We start from the raw sequence: 18,872 nt of genomic DNA, 5'->3' as shown, positions 1-18,872 counted from the left end.
AGAAGAATAAGATCCAACATACAAGTATCATATATTAAAACTGATGACTGCTGAAATTTCCAACAAAGTATAAAATAATTTATTTAAAAATAATAAATAAATCACAACCTCTAACTATTTAGGTTCACAGAGATGATCATTATAACTGAAAACACTGAAAAGTTTTAAGTCAACACCAATACTATCTTTCTTATAATCAAAAAATTAGACTCTTACAATAGGACCCTTAAGAAGCTTAATACACACTTCTGTTTACTCATTATTAAATCTCAATGAAAAATGATGGTACTTACTGTAGAAAAGAAAGTAAAAGTAAAGCATATAGGAAAACAGTGTATAGGAACACAAAAGTGTAGCAAAAAGAAACACCGCTTCATTTGAGGAGAAAAAAATTAAGTGAATCTTTTATCCAGCAGAATATTCCAAAGATTTTGTCCAAAGATGACAAGAGTTCTCTCTACGCAGTCACTGCTTATTCTCATCATTAAACACTTCATAACCTCAAAAATGTTGTTTGAAGAAATAGCCCATTCAATCAGGGAGGGGAAGCACTCGGTATTTAGTGCTTAAAAAAGTACTTCACAGCAACATTATTCTTTGGAAGAACACAGACTCCCTTCCATTATGCTTTCTTCATACATCTTTTACTGCTTTGGATCCAGAAAGGTCAGAAACTGAGTATAATTGTGCAAGGTATTACAGAAAATTCAGAGAAGGGCAACTTGATCACTTACAGAACAAGATCAAAACCAGTTACTGTTAAGCAATAATTTGTGGTTATAGTTATATTCTGGTGACTACATAAATTAAAAACAAATACGGACTTTGACCAAACTACACATCAATTACACACAAAATCAGAAGCTACATGGAGATCTGTATTTTTATGCAAGAGTAAGACAACTTACATGGCATTTGGAAACAACAGAAAAGCTTATTAACAAAGAAAGTTTAGTTAACCTTACTTCCTCACTATCATTTTCTGCGACTTCAAAATGTTCTGCAGCATGACAGAATAGGTATAATTACAAAGTTATATGTCCCAGGACAGAGAACTAAAATCTTTCGTTATTCAAACCAGTACAGCAAGTAAGAAAGAACCTATCACATTGTATCAAATACACAACAGAAATCAATTAGATCATAAAATATCCAAGCTATAGACTCGTCTCTCACTGTCTTCACATAAATTATGAAGCTCAACTGCCCTCCAACCTGAGGAAAGCTTCTTCCAAACAGTAAACCAGAAATAATGGATTAAAAGCTCATGGCATACAAAGTAACATGCAGTTTCCCCTATAAATAATGCTTCTACTTACCTTTCCTGGTGTCAGTTCACAAAAGATAATTCCAAGCTTATGAATATGGTATAAACCAGTAATCAAATCAACACCAAATTCTCTCACTACATCTTCAGGTAGATGTTCATCTTGAGCAATAACAGATTCTAGAGAACCACCTGAAATACATTTATACATATTCAGCAAAAGCATATAAACAAGATGCCACACAAATCATTCCAAAGGACATTATGCAAGCTTCTTCAAATGAAGTCAGGTAAAAATTAGTATCTGCAAATACTAAAAATATTTGAGACTATCCAATAGTTATAAAATCTAAGATCTACAGAAAAAAACCCATTTCCAATATTGTGACAAAAAAAAAAAATCAATTTTGGCTACAATAAATTGAGTGCATGACTTCAAAATTACTTTCATGTTTATTTATTTTATAAAGGAGACATTAGGAAAAGAAGAAACCAAGGAACTGTCTCAGGTCACAATGTAACAGCACAGAATGGGTTTACTCAAATTCCTTCACCAGATCCCTGCTCCCCGAGTTAAAAGAATAATACCAAGAGCAACTATCAATTTCTGTGAACAAGTGCTAAAGCTAATGACAGGCAATTGTCCACGGAATTCACAGACAACCGAAGTAGCAAAGCTGAGTTACATTCTGAGAGCCAGAGGTCAAAAACAACCAACAGATAAATTCTTATCTTTGTTCTTTAATAGTTTAGATTTAAATGTATGTTGAAAAAAGATAACTTTCCTCAGAGACCCTGCCCAACTCACATATTTCTAAAAATACAGAAGAAAAAAAAAAGAAGTTGCCCAACCAACATGATGTCACATCAGTTAACAGTTAACACACATATACAGTGAAGCAGAGGAGAAACATTATTTAAATTGATTTCTAAAAATATTTCCAAAAGCAAAAAGACTTTTGTCCATAAATAGGATTCTCAAGTTTATAATCAGATAATTTTTTTCAAGGATCTAAGTATTTGTTGTGAAGAAACTGTTATGAGAAGTCTCTTACAAATACTTACTCTATAAATTTCTATGTTCTGAGCTTATCTTACCTGTGCACAATTCCACTACCAGCCAGAGATGGTTGCTTGTTTCATACCATTCATGAAATGTCACTATATTCCTGTGTCTGATTTTATGAGTCAGACGAACCTAGAACAAAGTTTTTAACATACATAACTGGAGAACGAGAAAAAAAAAGTTCCCCAACCCAAAATTATAAGCAGTGTTTAACCTTCCTGCATCAGTAAAACAATAACAAACTGAAAATCAGAATTTGGAGTTAAGTTTGCATTCCTAGTTTCTTTTTCAGTGAGAACACAAGCGTGAGACAGCATGGTGAGTACAGTATGAGGAATTAAAAAGATATTTTTTTCATCTTTCTTAATCTTATTAGGCAAGAGCAATCATTCAAAGGTTCCTAGAAATCCGTATTTCTATTAAAACTACATGGCCTAATCTCTACAGAGGCCTGTGTAACTTATCAGAGTTGTGAGGTACCCCAGAGAGCTTTCTAAGAGGACCCCACACAAGAGTAGGGGAAAATGTGAGGAAGAAGGAGAAGCAGAGACAATGTATGACAAACTGACTGCAACCCCCATTCCCTGTCCCTCTGTGCCACTCAGTGGGAGGAGGCAGAGAAGTCAGGAGTGAAGTCTGAGAAAAAGAGAGAAGTGAGGAGAAGGTGGGTTAAGATTTAGTTGTATTTCTCATTATCCTACTCTCATTTGATAGGCAATAATCTAATTTCCTCAAGCTGAGTCTGTTTTGCCCATCACAGTATTTGGATGAATGGTCAACCCAATGCAGAAACAAAGTTTATCTACTGGAAAAACGGAATATTTAAATGTCTAACTGTATCAGTTACAGTTTCTTTCCCAGAACTTGTACGTCTAAAATGTTGCCAAGGTCTCAACAAAACAGAAGTAATTTACCTTAAACACTATTGTTTCATCAAAAATAATTTCTTCTTGGTAATTAAGAGATTGATTATTTACTGGAATTACTACCACTGAATTTGCACAACTAATAGCAAAATAAAGCAAACTACTACATGCAAGTAACTGTTTTTGAAAGTTCTCTGCCTGCAAACATAGGTTTAAGCATTTGATTTAAGCAACAGCAAAAACAGATGAAGAAATAAATACATAAAAATAAAACTCTATCTAAAGTACAAGAATTTAAAATCTTAAGAAGCTGACCTAAATGGTGACAAACTTCATGTAAAGAAGCGCATGATATTTTTCTCTTATATTACCTGTTCTACAGGGTTCTGTAAGCTGTTTCTTTTCCCAGATTTAGCAGGGAAAAAAAAAACCCACAAAACTCCAAAAAAGCAAACACTACTCACCCAGTTTGTTATTTCAGCTCTTTTGCATTTATCAGTGCAAAGAATGGCAACAAAATTAATTGTTCCCTTTCTTCTTCCTTTATAGACAACTGTCTTATTTCCTCTTCCGATCTCCTCATACAGAATGAAGTTCTCCATACTTAAGGATGCTATACAGGCAATGGATTGGAAACATAGTATTAGTCTCACAAATAAACTTTTAAACAAAGAAGGAGAAGGGGAAATCATTCTAACTTAATAGTCACTGGTGTATAGTATTTACCCTCCCAGTTCTCAATTGCAAAATAAGATTTGCCTGAAGTACCATTGGTCAGAAATGGCAATGTGACCCTGCAACTTTTCACAATGTAATTTAAATCTGCAAAATATCAGTTTAATTAATGCAACTGAAAACCACAGGACTTTGTGAATATTAATGTTCCTAACTATCATTTTTGTCTTAAGAATACTTTTAATTTACATACTTAAACAAATGAAATATTTGTCATTTGTTGCAAACCTAGCAGGTGACACTTCTATATTTAAATAGTTAGATGCTTCTTGTAAGAGCCTAGATAATTCTTTTGTTCGATACTGTCCTGGGTTCAGCAGTAGCAGTCATTTTTCTCCTTGGTAGCTGGTGCAGTGCTGTGTTTTGACTTTTGGCCTGGGAACAGCACTGGTAACACCGATGGTTTTAGTTACTGCTCAAATGTTTGGTCTGGCCAAGGACTTTCTGAGCCTCATGCGCTGCCAGGGAGGAGGGGAAGCTGGGAGGAAGCAGAGACAGGACACCTGACCCAAACTGACCAAAGAGGTATTCCATACCACAGCACATCACGCCCAGGATGTAACAGAGAGTTACCCAGAAGGGCGGGGGACTGCAGGGCTGGACGAGGTATGGGTCAGTGCTCAGATGAGTGGGGTTGGGAGAATTATCAATCGGCTGGTGTTGAGGTGTTGTATTCTTTCCTCTTGTTATTTCCTTTATCATTATTATTATTGATGGTAGCAGCAGTGATTTGTGTTATACCTTAGTTACTAAACTGTTCTTGTCTCAACCCGTGGGAGTGGCATTCTTTTCGATTCTCCTCTCCGTCCCTCCGGGAGCAGAGGGAGGGAAAGAAGGGGTGGAGTGAGTGGATGATCTGTGTGGCTGGGTTTGAACCACAACACATAACTATTTTCTCTAAGAATCTTGGAGCAAGCGGAGAGCTGGTAGCAAAACAGTGAAGCATCTATAACACATGAAGTAAGAGTTCTGTTTTCCACCCTGCTCCACAGCTATTCCACTGGGTTAAAAGCAGAGACACAGAAAATCCCAATACCAGCACATTCAGAAACAGGATACAGTGACACATGCTCCTCAGTTACCACCTTGTAGTAAGTTCTTCCAGCTCCAAGACAGCTTCACATTCTTGCCTAGTTCTTCCAACTACCAACTTAATTAGCTCCAAGCCAAGGAGTTGTTCTTTCTCATCTCTGCATGACTTACTCCATTTTGTTTCTAAAACTGCTTTTTCTTCAACAAGACCAGTTCTCAATGCAGTTATCCTAAAACCACAGAAAAGCAGCATATTGGAAAAAGAACTACAACAACAGGAATTACGAGGAAAGATGGAAAGGAAAGGCTTAAGTAGAACAGCTGCAGATGCCTAATCACAAATCACAAACTCAAATGCACTTTAACTCTTTCATGAAACACAGAGCTCCCAGTGTGACAAAATGAAGACCAGGGAACCCCCAAGTTTTGAGTCAAGACTTCAAAAGACAACACAGCATTACGCAGCACCAGACAACGAAATGCTTTTCACCAAAATAATGTTTCTTGCCGGAACATCATGAGGTGCCCAGTACTGCCCAGGTGATCCAGAATTCACAACAGACACAGCAGCCTCATGACTCTAAGATTTGATTTATCAAAGAGAGTTACCCAAGACAGAAGTTTTCTTCTCAAAAGAAGAAAGAATCCCACCACTGCAATTCAAAAGCTTTCGGATTAATACTGTAAATTAGTTTATCTAGCACTAAGCAAACAGCTGGGTATAGACAGTATAAGATAGGATAGGCTTTTTTTCCTAAAGTTATCTATGAGAACAGGCTGATTATACAACAATCAGTGTGCCAGACACCCCAAAATAAACCACAAAGCTAAAGCTTCAGAACAGATGGGGATGTCCATTTCTCTACTTCTCTTTTCTGATTCACGCCATTCCTTACGTTCTTTTTCTGGGCACCTTAAAAAAAAACCCACAACCAACCAAATAAAAAAATCCTCCCAATGTCTTCCCCTAACATACAAAGCTTCCAGAACACCAATGCCATAGAAATGCATCCAGCAAAGGAAACAGCAAAACTACAGCCTACCCCCCAAAAGTCCACATCCCCTGCCTTGCACCTCTTCTTTCCCAAGAATACTTCAAACCTGATATGCACACCCTGTCCCAAGACTGAAGCATATCTATATATTTGATGTATAAAAGATGCCTCATATTGGACATCTGAAAAACATAATTATCCCCTCATGAACCAAATCCTAAAAACGTATGCCAGGCTCGGTAGCAAGTACAGAAATACCTGGTTATCTGACAAAAGCAAGACCAACAATACACAAACCCACACTGGGATAGAGCAGTCATGGGAAAGGGAAACCTTCATCGCTACCTCATGACTGGGAGCGCTTTCAGACGCAGGTTAGCAAGTCTGCAAGGGGCCACGGGGAAAAGAAAAGCACCTTGTCTTACACCTCTAGATCTCATATGGCTATGTCGCCATTTTAGTACACAGACTAATGAAGCATGACATGCAAGGCAGACTTTCGACAGCTAGAATTCATTAGTTTTGACACAAAGTATGAAGAGATCAAACAAAGTGACACAAAACCTGCAAAGAACCACCCCGAGAGGAGCTAGCTGCTGTGGAAGCCGGCCACACCACCGCCTCTAAGGAACCAGCTCCGAAACTTCACAGGAGCACCCAAAGCAACAGACTGCAGCTGCTGAGGGAACGGCATTCGCTCTGGGCGTCAACACATTGCTCCCTCTCCTCGTGAGAGGATGGCCAAAAACACTGAGCAGCACATGGAGGACCTGAGACCTCCTGCAGTCAAAGCTGCACTGCAGCCCCCGGGACTGGAGCTAGGGAGTCGGAACTGGACTTTCCAACCCAAAGTCCCTTCCAACCCAAACCATCCCATGACTTCATGACATGGCCGCGGGCGCGGGACTAGGGGGGGAGCACGAAGGGAGGGGCGCGGGGTCGCGCGGCCGGCCGTTAGGCTCGCGCTCCCTGAGGGCCGTTACCCGCCCGCAGAACGGGAGGTGACGGGGGTGGAGCGGAGAGGAAGCGACAACCGTTACCTGTGGGGCAGCGGATGGAGCAGGCAACAGCACTACCACCGCTGCCGCCGCCATCAACCCAAATCGCCTCACGACTGGAGCATTCCATGACACAAGGGCAGGGAGGAGGCGTTCCGCTGGGAAGCTGGTCCCCACACGCCACAAAATACAGCGAGCCGGAGGAGCAGCGGTACAACGCTCAGAGCGAGCCCAGGGGCTGTTGTGGGTTTTGCTTTTATTCTAGCGAGAACACAGAGCCAGGCGCACATGGGCCTGTCCTGCCTCCCCCCCCCCCCCGCGCACCGCTCGAATGGTCGCCACCTCGCCCCTGTATCCAGGAGACGAGGCGAGACGCCGGAAACAGAGCGGAGACGCCATTGGACCGGAAGGCGCTGATGTCAGCGCGCGGCCGCGGCCAGGCAGGAGTTCCCGGATGTTGTGGGTTGCGGTCGAGACGGGAGGGGGCGCATCCGTCCGGTTGCCGGGCAACCGCCGGTGCGGGGCTGAGGAGCGGGCAGGCTGGGCCGGACCTCAGCCCCTGGTGGGGGAAAGCCCCTCAGGAGGAGCGGGAATCCCAGACCCTGCGCTCTTGGTTGTGGGGCTTTGCTATTAAACCGGCATGGGCCGAGCATCGGACAACACAACAGGTAGCGTTGTCAGTGCTGTTACGGCGGTTTGTAAAAGCCTAATTGAGGGATACTTCGTTGTAACAACATTGAGCCCTTGGAACGAGTGCTTTGCATTTTTAACTGTAAAGTGGTGTTTTCACTTCATTCGGCATCCTAGGGAGGGTTTGGGTTTGGGGTTTGTGTTTGTCTGCTTTTGGTTTTGCAAGGCCCTTGGAAAATTCAAGTCAGCATCTTTTCTTCATTGCATGACAAAACATTTCACATTTGGTCTGCCCTTCCAGAGCAAGTTGAATAACGCTCCAGGCACAGGGTGCCCAGAGAAGCTGTGGCTGCCCCATCTCTGGCAGTGTTCAAGGCCAGGTTGGACACAGGGGCTTGGAGCAACCTGCTCTAGGGGAAGGTGTCCCTGCCTATGGCAGAGGGTTGGAAGTGGATGAGCTTTAAGATCCCTTCCAATGCAAACCAGTCTGGATTCTGTTTTGTCCATTATCCCGTTTTCAACTTGATTTCCTAAACAGTTTTGAAATCATTGATCCATTTCAACCAGATTTTATAAAATTAGTAGTATACTTAACAAGAAGGATTCAATGTTTCTATAGGCTGTATGATAACAGATGGTCAGATTTTTTACCCCCACTGTAGGGAAGATTTCAGTATGAACTGAAACCTCCCTAATTCTGTAAAAAAACCCACCAAAAACCCCAAAACCAAAAACAAACCCCCAAACCAACCCAACCCGCCCTGTTTGGGAGAGGGATGTTAGAAAGGTGTCATCTGCAAAAAGTGCTTCAGCTTTGTTTAATACTGTCTCAGACAGCGGAGGCTGTAGACACAAAGCACAGATCTGGAGGAAATGAAGCTTCATGAATTACACAGCTTGCCAAGAGTTCTGTCACAGTTCAGCTGTTGAGGGGTTTGGTAGAGAGTCTACAAAACTGATAAGAGGTCAGTGCTGCAGCTGGTTTATTGAATATCCACATATAATTGACTGGAGTCCTAACATCAAAACCTATAGTGCCATACATATACATGGCAAAATACTCACTTCATAACAATTTCAGATCCAATCCCATTCTGCAGCATAATTTCTCAGCCATTGCAGTTGATCTGTAATTCCCAATGAAGCTGCAGCTTTGAAGCTAAACAAGCACAATATATTTTCCATTTCTTTTTTTAATGTAAATGAGTAGTTGACTGGATATAAATAAACCAAGTAGAGATCACCTAGTTTCTCTTAGTAAGCACAAGAGAAGTATGCTTTGAAGAGGGCTTTATTTAGATTTTAGAAAACAGTGTTTTATCTTTGGCTCTGATGAGGGTGACTGATATAAAGAAGAAAAAGTAGAATATTAGCTAAATTGTAGGCCAGTCCTGACAGCAGTTTGATGGCAGATCTTAAAAAAGTCACTTAATTTCATTGTCCTTGTCCAAACTAAGCCATAGTAACTATCAAGTTATTGCCTTTGCTTCCAGATTTCTAGTGTTTTGTCCTATGTACAGATTTCTGTTATATTAGTCTAGGTTAAAGATTGATTTTATGCCGGGGGGTAAGTATCCCATTCTGGGGGAGTGAGATGGTATGAACTTTAACAAAATCTGTTGAAATCTTCATATAAAAGTGGCAATAGCATTGCAAAGTACAGAGAGAGAATCACAAAACAATGCTTTAATAACAAACAAACCAGAGTTTCATAGCTTTTTAAATTAAATGTCTCCATGATGAAGAATTTTTGGTGTAATTAAAGGCAGATACAGGGGACACATTGACTTACACCCCTCTTTTTTTCCAATATCTCTTAGTTAGGAGCTGTGTCGCTTTGTTGTTGTTGTTGATACACACTTCATTACATGTACATCCAGATGATAAGAAAGATACAGACAATTTCAGTGTACTCCAGATAGGGAACTTTCCCTTTGATTTGGTGTAAGAATCAGGAATTCTCTCTTCAAACATTTTACTTGCTTCCAATGCAAGAGTTACCATGAAGAAATAATCTAAACACAAATGCAGATCAGGGGTGCAATTACAGGACTCTTATCTTTAGTGGTTTGTTGTTTTTTTTCCTTGTTTACCCTGTTACTCCTTTAGTCTGTTACTGAGCATGACTTCAAGCATTGTACTCAACTGCAGTGAACTTTTCTGTGGGAATATTTTCAACATTCAAGAACGGAATGCAAAATATTCTCTGTGCTGTTTGCACCATTTCAATCCTCTCAGCAATCTGTGCAGCAAACTCAGCCTTGCTATTTGCCTGGCTACTATATGAGACAGTCAGATGCAACCAAATTCTTGTTCTCAAATAAGTATATGATCTAATTTAAGGTAAACTGAGATCTTGTGATTGTAACCACATAGTTCAGGAATGTCTAAACACTTCGGGGCTCTACCCTCAATGGGTACTACAAAAGCCTCTGACATTTTGCCTGATTCCCAAAAGCCTGATTAGATACCTGTAGTTTTAAGGTATGTTTCCACGTTTTGTTTTCCTTTACTAAGATCTTGTAGCTTGCTCTAATGTCTGTAGAAGATGCTATACACTTGTGTTTTGTTTTGCCAGATGCACTAATTTTTCTCCCAGCTATCATGATTACTCATGCTATACCCCATCTTGCTAGTACATGGTGTTTCTTTCTATTCCAGACTGACCCCATTCTCAGGAGAGTTTCTATTCTCAGTGTTCTGGGTATGATGATTCACTTGCTCATCTATCATATTTGGATGTTCCATCCACCTTGATAGTTCTGTCATTCCTGGGCAGCACACAGGGCCACTTCTCTGATCTTTCAGCAGAACAATGAACATAAGCACATCTTTATCTTGTGTTTTTTAACCCCAGATTCTTTTCCAACATCCTCTTAAAACTAGCACATACTTTCATTGTTTGAGTGAAATTTTTGTTTTTCTTCATTTCTGCATTTCTGTGGTAACATTAAGGTTCTCGTAAGTTAGTCACCAGGTTTTTTTGGTACAAGGCTGCTGTAGTTACTGATCCCTCTTGAAGTTGTTAAATAAATGTAAGTGTTACAGCTTAAGTATCATGTGCTGCTGATATTTGGGAGTAGCAATGATTTTTCAGATTCTTTGGTAGCTCCTGGGATTCTTCTCTTTGGGAATTTGTTTTATCAATCATAGAGCTAACCTTTTAGCTGCAGAAACAGCTAAAAAGGCAAAACAGTCCCTTCTAATGTGTTTATTTCACTGGCGAGGCAAAAACTACTTGTGGTTTCTCTTACAAGAACAGGGCTCCAAATCTCGCCTCACTGGATCAACTTGTAAGGTCACCAGTACTTCATGTACAGCATGCCGGGTTGCCTCTTCCTCCATTAAGGTCTCAATGCTTTGCATATGTCTAAGGTTTGAAAGAGATGTGGTGAGACACTGCAGATTTTAGTACTCTCTTGAGTTAATACTTTTAAAGGTTTGTATATTACATGCTACTTTTACCTTCCCAAAGTCATTGGGTTTTCTTGGGAAGTCAGCCACTGCTCTTTATATGATACCAAAGTCAAACCAACTTCCTCTTTGTTGTTATTGCTTGTGCTGAGTTTTATCTGCTAAAGAGATGAGGTTAATTGTTATGGACTACCACAGTTTCTGCCAGGCATTCCTCATACCACATTCCTGTGTTTCATCAGCTCTGATGCTGATTGCCCAGCTGGCAAAGCTGATATTCTGCTGCTGCAAGGTTCACCACTAACAGCATTCTCAACACCTAAGCTTGCCTGCTGGCTTCTGAGGTATGATGAGATGACAGCCTTGCTGATGCAGGAAGGCTGAGTAGGCTTTGCCAAAATCTTGCTCTTGCAGTGACTACCATGCTGCTTATGCAATTTTGAGATGATGTAGAAATACTAGCAATGCTGTATTTTTCTGTGTATTTCAATGTTCAACCTATTCCTTACTCTGATGCAATAGATAGTGTGTAAAGCAGATGCTGTACTCTCTAGGTATAATATGTTGGAAAAACATCTGATTTTGCTCAAATACATTCAGCAGTTTGGCCTCACACAAGAGTCAAATGCTCTATTATTACATATACAGCTTCACTGTTTCTCCAGAAAGCAATAACTTTAATGTTGTATATTCTGAAGATTCAGCTTGTATATTTAAGATATCCTTTGCATCCTAATTAAAACTCACAATGTCTTGAAGGTTATCATCATTCCACAGTGTAATTTTCATTTGGCTTTGCTTGATTGCACTTCTTATTCCCCTTTTCTTGCAAAATGCATGCCTGGCACATTTATCATTAACCCACTATCTTGCATTTAATTTCCTGTTTGTCTGTGTACTTGTCTTCACTTCTAATGCTAATCTGAGCTTTACAAACTATTCCAACTTGCATTTCATTAATGTCAAATATGCACAAACCCCCATCCTCAGTCATTGTTTCCTTTCTTCATTTTTTTTTTCCAGACTCTAAGCTGTGGAATAATGCTTTATTTTGCCTTAATTAATATATATGATCCTCTATGCAGGTCATTTTTAATGATACTTTTCCTCAAGACCTTTTTATCTTCATTTTATTTGTCTCCCCTGCTTGTGTTTATGCTTTAGTTTATTGATATACCTTCACTTGATTGGTTTAGCTTCTCATTCCTTCTGTTCTTTTCAAATTACATGTGCCTGTTGTCCTTGGGTCACAGTTGCAATGACACTTCCAACCAATGCTCTAAGCTGGTATTGCTCCTGACAGATGCACCCTGTTTACAGGAAAGAAATTTCTGAAAGAGTAGCACTTGAAGAAGCAGAAAGCATTGATGCTGGCTGATGCTAGCTGAAGGAAGCATAGAGCACTGAGCAAGAAAAGCTTTTCTGCTGATTTGATTCTTCCAGCAAAGGTAGCATTGCATACCTTGCTGTAAACAAACAAACAAACAAAAAAACCCCAAATAAAACACAAAACCAGAAAAAAATCCTTCAAGAGATGTCACATTTTTAAGTTTCAGATGCTCAGTCAGATAACTTGCAAGAATTTACGTTTATTGATATTCAAGTTAAAGCAACACGAGCTTTACAAGAGCCACCATTTAAACAAGAGAAGATGCCGTGCAGGCAGCATTATGCAGATACTTCATAGCTCCTTTTAAACGGCTTAAAGCATTACTTACCCCATGCAGATACAAAAGTGTGAGAAATGGGGCCAGTCACAGCAGGTACCAGCAGGAAGAACAAGAAGAGGAAGCACTGCAATTTCTTTCTTCTTAACTCCATGACACAGCTATTCAGAAATACATTTGTGGGTACCGTTTAAAGGTAAGTTTTATTTTTTCAGATCACTTGTTTGTGCCCACTGGAATTAACTTATGCTCTGAGATTAAAATCATCCACAACTGTAGCTGCAATTGGGATTTCAGCTGGCAAACTAACCACAGTTTTCTGAAACTGGTTTCAAATGCTTTTAAAGCAATATTGTATTATAGTCCCTGTAAAGAAATCAAAGAAGTTCTAGAGTGAATAACACGCAAGAAGAAGCAACACCATCCTCACTGAAAAGTGTATTTGAGAAGTCTTCTATTTTAGTAAGGTGGAAATAAGAAGTCTTCTAGAGGTGTAATCAAAGAAGCAAAATTGGGAGTGAATGTGATAAATATGTTATAATCAAGAAGAGAGCGGAAATCGAGAGAATAATGAAAACAGAAAGAGATCAGAGAAATCTAGGAAGCTTATCTGGGTACTTGTGTCAGTTGCCAACTTCGGAATTGCTAGGTGGATGAATCATAATGCAACGGAGCATGCTTATGTGCACTAAGCACGATGCAGCGACAAATCATAAGGAGGATTTGGTGCAGCAACCACCAAACAACAGCTACCTATCCCATGAACAACATAAAGACACACCATGCAGGGAACAGGCTGGCAATCCCATAGTCCCCAGTTCTCTCCCTGATGCACTCTCACACATTGTGTTTGGGAATAAATGGGGCATGTCATTGCCATTTGTCCCACCATGAAGGGCTTCTCCGCTTCTTCTTGCTCTAACAAGACTCTTTTTGGCCTCAGCAGTGTATCTCAAATCCTTGTTCCTTACAGACATGACAGGTCAGTTGGTTCTTCTCAACAAGTCTCTAGTCAGGCAGACTTGCTTCTCTCTGTTGTTGGTGTGGATCTTCACTTTTCTACTTCTAGGGTTTCCTTTTGTCTGCAGATTGTTTCTGCCTTCTGGGTTGTTTTTTTTTTTCAGCACTGATTTCCTTCCTGGGCTCTGGTTCCAAGATGACTCTGTTGTGTGTCTTTCTCTTGCTTTTGTGCAACTGAAAGCTTTTGCTTTTCTATTAGTATTATCCACTTAGCAGCCTGTCTGCTTTTTCCCTTGCTTCTCAGTGACATTTCATACAGCACAGAGCAAACTCTTCCTCAAAACTTTCCCTTCCCTGTGCAGACCATTCCTCCTCACTGCTGTCTTGGGCTTACGTTACGCATGATAACAAGTGCCTGCCTGTTGCTGAAAGGCTCTATCCCTCATTTGCAACCACAGAGTCTTGTTCCCCCTCTTGAGCAACCTCTGTCACTCCTCTGACTCCACTGTTAGCTGTTTCAGGAATTAATCAGAAAACAGCCCTTTTTTAAACCTCCAGAGCTGGCTTGCGCACTGGGTCATGTGTAGACAAGACCCAGCATAAAGCAGGAAGCAATGGGAGGACCTAGCTGAGGGTGGGAAGTGTAAGGGACCAACCTTTTTAATCATACCTAGGTGTTAGACTGCCTAAAGAAACATGAAGCTTCTACTTCAGGGAGGAGTTAGATGAGGCTACCAAGATGATTTAAGAGTGCAGGGTTACCAAAGGGATGGTCTTGTTCCTCCCAGACAAAAACATTTCCTTTGTGCTCACGCCTGATACTTTTATGATCTTAGTGTGAATCTGTTCAGTTTACTAATCTGGCAGAAAACTGACAAGGGAAAGAATATAATTAGTTCTGTTAGCACTCAGTATTACTGAGTCACCCGCTGAGGAATCCTAAGCAGCAGAGCCATCCCCTGGGAAGGCCAGGAGTGGGGGAGCAGCCTGCTCCTTTGGCTGCAGCAAAGATTTAGGCTGACTCCCATGCCCCATCCAACTGCACCCTAAGTCACTTCCAGGGGATCTGCCCTCAAGACACGCCTGTTGGTAGCACCTGTCAAGCCTCTGTTCTCCTTGCAACATTTCTCCTCTCTTCTCCGTCACCCAAGCGGGATTCTCTTTGTTTGCATCTGTGAAGGACTGGAGCATTTCTTTGTATGGGTTATTGAGGGTCAAACCCCGAATCCATTTACACCTGCTCAAGGTCAGCATACATCCCAGGCTTCTCACCACCGTGGCCGCCACTTTTTTGTCTTACCAGCTGTAACCTTGGACACAATTCTTCTTCCCTTCCCGGTAAACAACAATGAAACCCTCCTCCACTAAATAGTTCTGTGAGCCACAAGAAACAAGAAGTCATGGTTTCCTCTGTGGGTCCTTTGTTTCTTTGTTTTTGGGTGGTTGGTTTATGATTATTAAGAATCTAGACTGAAGCTTTTCTCCGTGAGTGGTACATAAATTTCCTCAGCGGATTTTATGTCTAATGTATCTCGCACTCATACTGCAACTTTCCTCTTCAGAAGGGCACAGGCAAGATTCCTCTCCTTCGTTCTTCTACCAGACTCGAAGAAACACGTATTTTGAATGTCTATATCGCACCGGGACCCTCTCCCCTATTCTCGTGTCGGCAGTTCTGTCCGCCAGCGTCCCTGCAGCCTGCCTGGGTGCTCGGCGGGGGTTTTGTTCCAGCCCTATTGCCCCGCTCGGGCAGGCAGCGCTCTCGCCTGCAGCACGGTAACTCCACGGGTAGGTCGCCGTGGCAGTGTGCCGTCCGTACCAGCCCGGCACTCGCTACCGAGCCGAGGTGGTCACAAGCACCCCGAACGCTTGCCAGAGCCAGAGCCAGAGCCGGAGCCGGAGCCCCTCGGCCGCGGCAGGGGGCCGGTTGCTGGGCGACGCGCGGCCCCTCCCCGCAGCAGGGCTGGGCCATGAGGTAATGGCCGCCGGGGGCGGGGGGAGCGCTGCGAACGCCGGGGTGCTCGCCAGTGGCGCTCCCCTTCCTGCTGCCCCGCCGGCGGCGGGCCGTGTCGCGGCCCCCTGTGTGTCCTGCCGCCCCGCCCCGCCTCCGGAGCAGGCCCCGCGGACCGGCCCGGCCCGGCCGAGGAGAGCAGCCGCCGGCCGTCCCACGTGTTTTGCCGCCCGGCAGGAGGGGTTGGCAGCGTGCCCCGGGCGCCGTTTGGGAGCGGGGAGCTGGAGCGGCGGGGAGGCCGTGGAGGAGGGCACATGAGGCGCTGGCAGGAGGAGAGGCAAGCAGCAGCCAGCCGGCCACAGCAGCCCCTGCCCTCTGCGCGCTCGGCGCGGGCCGAGGGACAGCCGTGAGGGAGCCACCAGCCCGGAGGTGGCCGCCGCCGGCAGCGAAGCTCCCCCGGCCCGCCGGGGCGCCGCCACCGCCCGTGCCCCGTTGGCGGCGGGCGTCACTGGGGAGCCCGGAGCGGGGTGAGTATGCCCGGGTGGCGGGCTCCGGGTTCGGCAGCGGCCCGGGAGGGGGGAGAGTGGAGAACGGGAGACGGGCGCCGGCACCGGGCCCCGGCGGGTCTGCGTCCGCTCCCTCTGGCCACTTTCCCTCAGGTGAGGGAGAGGGCGAGAACGACGGGGGTCTGGCCGCTGGGAGCCGCGGCGTTGCGGTGGCGGGGCCTGCGAAACGGAGCGCTGAGCAAGGTGCAGCGACTCCTTCTCGGGCCCCCGCGGTCCTATGGCAGCGGAGCGACCTTCACAGCCGCGGCCCGCCCCGCGTCTCTGCTGTCCGCGGTCCTTTGTCCCTTCCGCCCCCTTTAAGGAGAGAAGCGGTTCGGTGTAACTGTTCGCCGAAGGTCAAGAACCGCGTATAAAATCTGGCCTGTGAATTATTTACAGGTAAATTGCTGCTGTTTTCAGTTAGAGGTAGTTTATATAGCCATTGAGAAGGGGCTTCAGTGTCAGGGATTGTGGATAGCTTTTGGTCGTATACCTCTAAAATGACTAAAATACTTCATTATGCTTTTTAGCAAGTTTGAGATCTTGGCATCTGCTTTGGTTTGCAGCTGCCAGTTTTGGACTTCATGTTTAGATGAGCTTATTTTCAGGTAAAATTAGGGAGGAGGAGGAAATGTCCAAAAAGTGGGACATCTCTTAAAGGCTGGGAGCCCAAGCTTCTTGTCTTCCCCAGCCTGAGCAAGGGAGAGCATCTCCTGTGTGGATGCCTCTCTCTCTCTTGCAGTCTCTAACCTTATTTGAACCTTTTAGTCCACGGAGATTAAATTGTGGGTGGAATGGTTTTTGCAATCAGAATAGCAACAACTAAAAAATGAGCAAAACCAAAACCAAAGCAAACAACCCTTACAATGGCCAGTTTGCTATTTGTGTATGTTTTACTGCTGTAAAACTGCTCCTGCACTGTTACTGTTCCAGCCCAGGAACCATATTCGCAGAGCTGTGCCTTCTCTGAGGCTTGAATTGAGCCAGAACAAGCTGTGATGAAAACAGATAAGGAAATCATTTTAGAAACACGTAAGAAAATTGTATTAAGACATGATGCTAGCTGTTACTTGCCTGTTTTTCATTGAGCATCATTAGAAGGGAGGAAAACCAGAAGGGTAAAAATCTGAATGGAAGGCAGAAGTCTTCAGCGTTTAATATGAGCTGGTGAGTGAAGTGCAGATCAGCTGGTTGTATGTGTGCAGAGAATTTAAATGTCTATTGAAGTTAAACAAAAGTTTCTGTCAGTTTCATGAATGAGCTCCCACTTGCTAGTGCATTTAACTGCATGGTGGATGATAGTGGTAGAAATAACTACCATCTCTGCATGTAGTGCAGAAAAACCCTCTAACCAAACAAACATATTTAGTTCATAACTGAACTTAGTGCCTGTTGTAGAGAACACTGTGTACTCCCTCCACACCAGATGCTGAGGAAGCATCAATGTCATCAGGCACATAAGTTTACATACATGGTGTTCCATGTTTGATACGTGTGTGTGTAAAATCTTGGTGAAATACGAAGTTATTGCTGCAACCTCTGAGCGTCTGACTGGTTTAATCCAGAGTCCTGACTAATGGAGCAGTACCAGCATGTGACCTGCAAGTTTTGCCATGTATATTAATGGATGTTAACTTCGCACTCTTGTCAGTCTGGAATGCAGTTGGAAGTTTGCAGGAATAAGTCGACTTGCATGTAGCAGAGAGCAAGATCAGATTGAAAAGATATGCCTGGAACTGTTTGGATCTTCTGTTGTTCCTCTCTGCTGCAGCTCACACCTGAGCAACTTGCAGCATGCTTCATGTGTTCTGTCTCCTGTAACATTACGAGCTGCTTTTGTAGAATTAATTTAATCTTTCCATGTCCTCTGAGGATTTTCTTTGGAGTTTTGAAATATTCTAGTCAGTGTATTTCAGGATAAAAGAACAAGATTAATATTATAGACATCAGTGCAGGTTAAATATTTTTGTTTTAAATGTGCCCTTGATCACTGCTTTGTTACTGTTGACACTGTGTAATACCAAAAAGGAAAGATGCTGAAACTTCCCACTGTGTCTGCTATGACAGACAGTAAGCTGAATGCAGGATACTACTTTCCCTAATAGCTCAGTAGAAGGAATCCTCACAGTCGGTGCTATTGAGGCAGCATCTACAATATCGAAAGGCAAGAAGTTAACACCAAACCTTTCACCCTTTCTGAAAGCTGTATGTGTTTCTCTTCTTAACGATTTCCTATGCTACTTAAAAATGTCCTTGGGAGGGGGGAGATAGTAAGGGAGAAGGCAGTGTATGGGTTCCATTTGTTTGAAATCTGCTTCTTTCCAAAGTTTTTCAGATAATTTTCTGTGATTTCTAGAATTGGGGTGGTTTAGTGCTCCTGCAAGTAGTAGCATTTGTGGGACATAGTTTGCTTTGTGTTGTCCTGATGTTGTATGTTGTGAGTGGTGCTCAAGGTCAAGGTTGGTGGAGTTTGCAGAAAGTGATGTGGTTTCTGTTTGAAACTCTGAAACAGATCCCTTTCCCTCTGCCCAGTAATGACTGCTGTTTGGAGAAACGGGTGCCTCCTCCGGTAGCCTCCAGTATTAGGCTGGGTACTTTATCAGTGTAACTTTTTGAATAACACTATTTTAACTCTCACAAAACTCACTTGATTTAACATACTGCTTATTGCCAATACTTCCATATTAATGCAAGAGCAGACAGACCAGTATGATATGGGAAATCCTGACAGCTGTGGAATACGGAA

At 42.9% G+C, this 18,872-nt stretch overlaps 2 protein-coding genes across 6 annotated transcripts in view; one reads left to right on the top strand and one right to left on the bottom strand.

Annotated features, from left to right (window-relative positions):
• ULK4 (unc-51 like kinase 4) overlaps window positions 1-7,096 on the bottom strand; it is a 191,974-nt gene extending 184,878 nt beyond the window's left edge. For 2 of the 4 annotated variants that reach the window (XM_065665494.1, XM_065665497.1), the window contains exons 1-5: window positions 7,002-7,096; window positions 5,020-5,196; window positions 3,664-3,812; window positions 2,366-2,465; window positions 1,320-1,459 (exon numbers count right to left, since the gene is read on the bottom strand). In XM_065665494.1, coding sequence (XP_065521566.1) covers window positions 1,320-1,459; window positions 2,366-2,465; window positions 3,664-3,801 — 378 coding nt within the window. In that variant the 5' untranslated portion in view covers window positions 3,802-3,812; window positions 5,020-5,196; window positions 7,002-7,096. Of the gene's footprint in view, window positions 1-1,319; window positions 1,460-2,365; window positions 2,466-3,663; window positions 3,813-4,675; window positions 4,858-4,993; window positions 5,197-7,001 lie in introns of all 4 variants that reach the window. The other 2 variants (XM_065665495.1, XM_065665496.1) reach the window with 2 other exon arrangements.
• A 472-nt stretch (window positions 7,097-7,568) lies between these two features.
• TRAK1 (trafficking kinesin protein 1) overlaps window positions 7,569-18,872 on the top strand; it is a 138,983-nt gene continuing 127,679 nt past the window's right edge. The window contains exon 1 of one of the 2 annotated variants that reach the window (XM_065665491.1): window positions 7,569-7,627. The gene's annotated coding sequence lies outside the window, so the exon portion shown is untranslated. Of the gene's footprint in view, window positions 7,628-15,904; window positions 16,109-18,872 lie in introns of those variants that run through there. The other variant, XM_065665490.1, reaches the window with a different exon arrangement.

This window comes from Lathamus discolor, chromosome 2 (genome assembly GCF_037157495.1).
Source record: "Lathamus discolor isolate bLatDis1 chromosome 2, bLatDis1.hap1, whole genome shotgun sequence".
In the NCBI taxonomy this organism is placed as follows: domain Eukaryota; kingdom Metazoa; phylum Chordata; class Aves; order Psittaciformes; family Psittacidae; genus Lathamus; species Lathamus discolor.
This window is presented reverse-complemented; position numbering and strand designations above follow the sequence as displayed.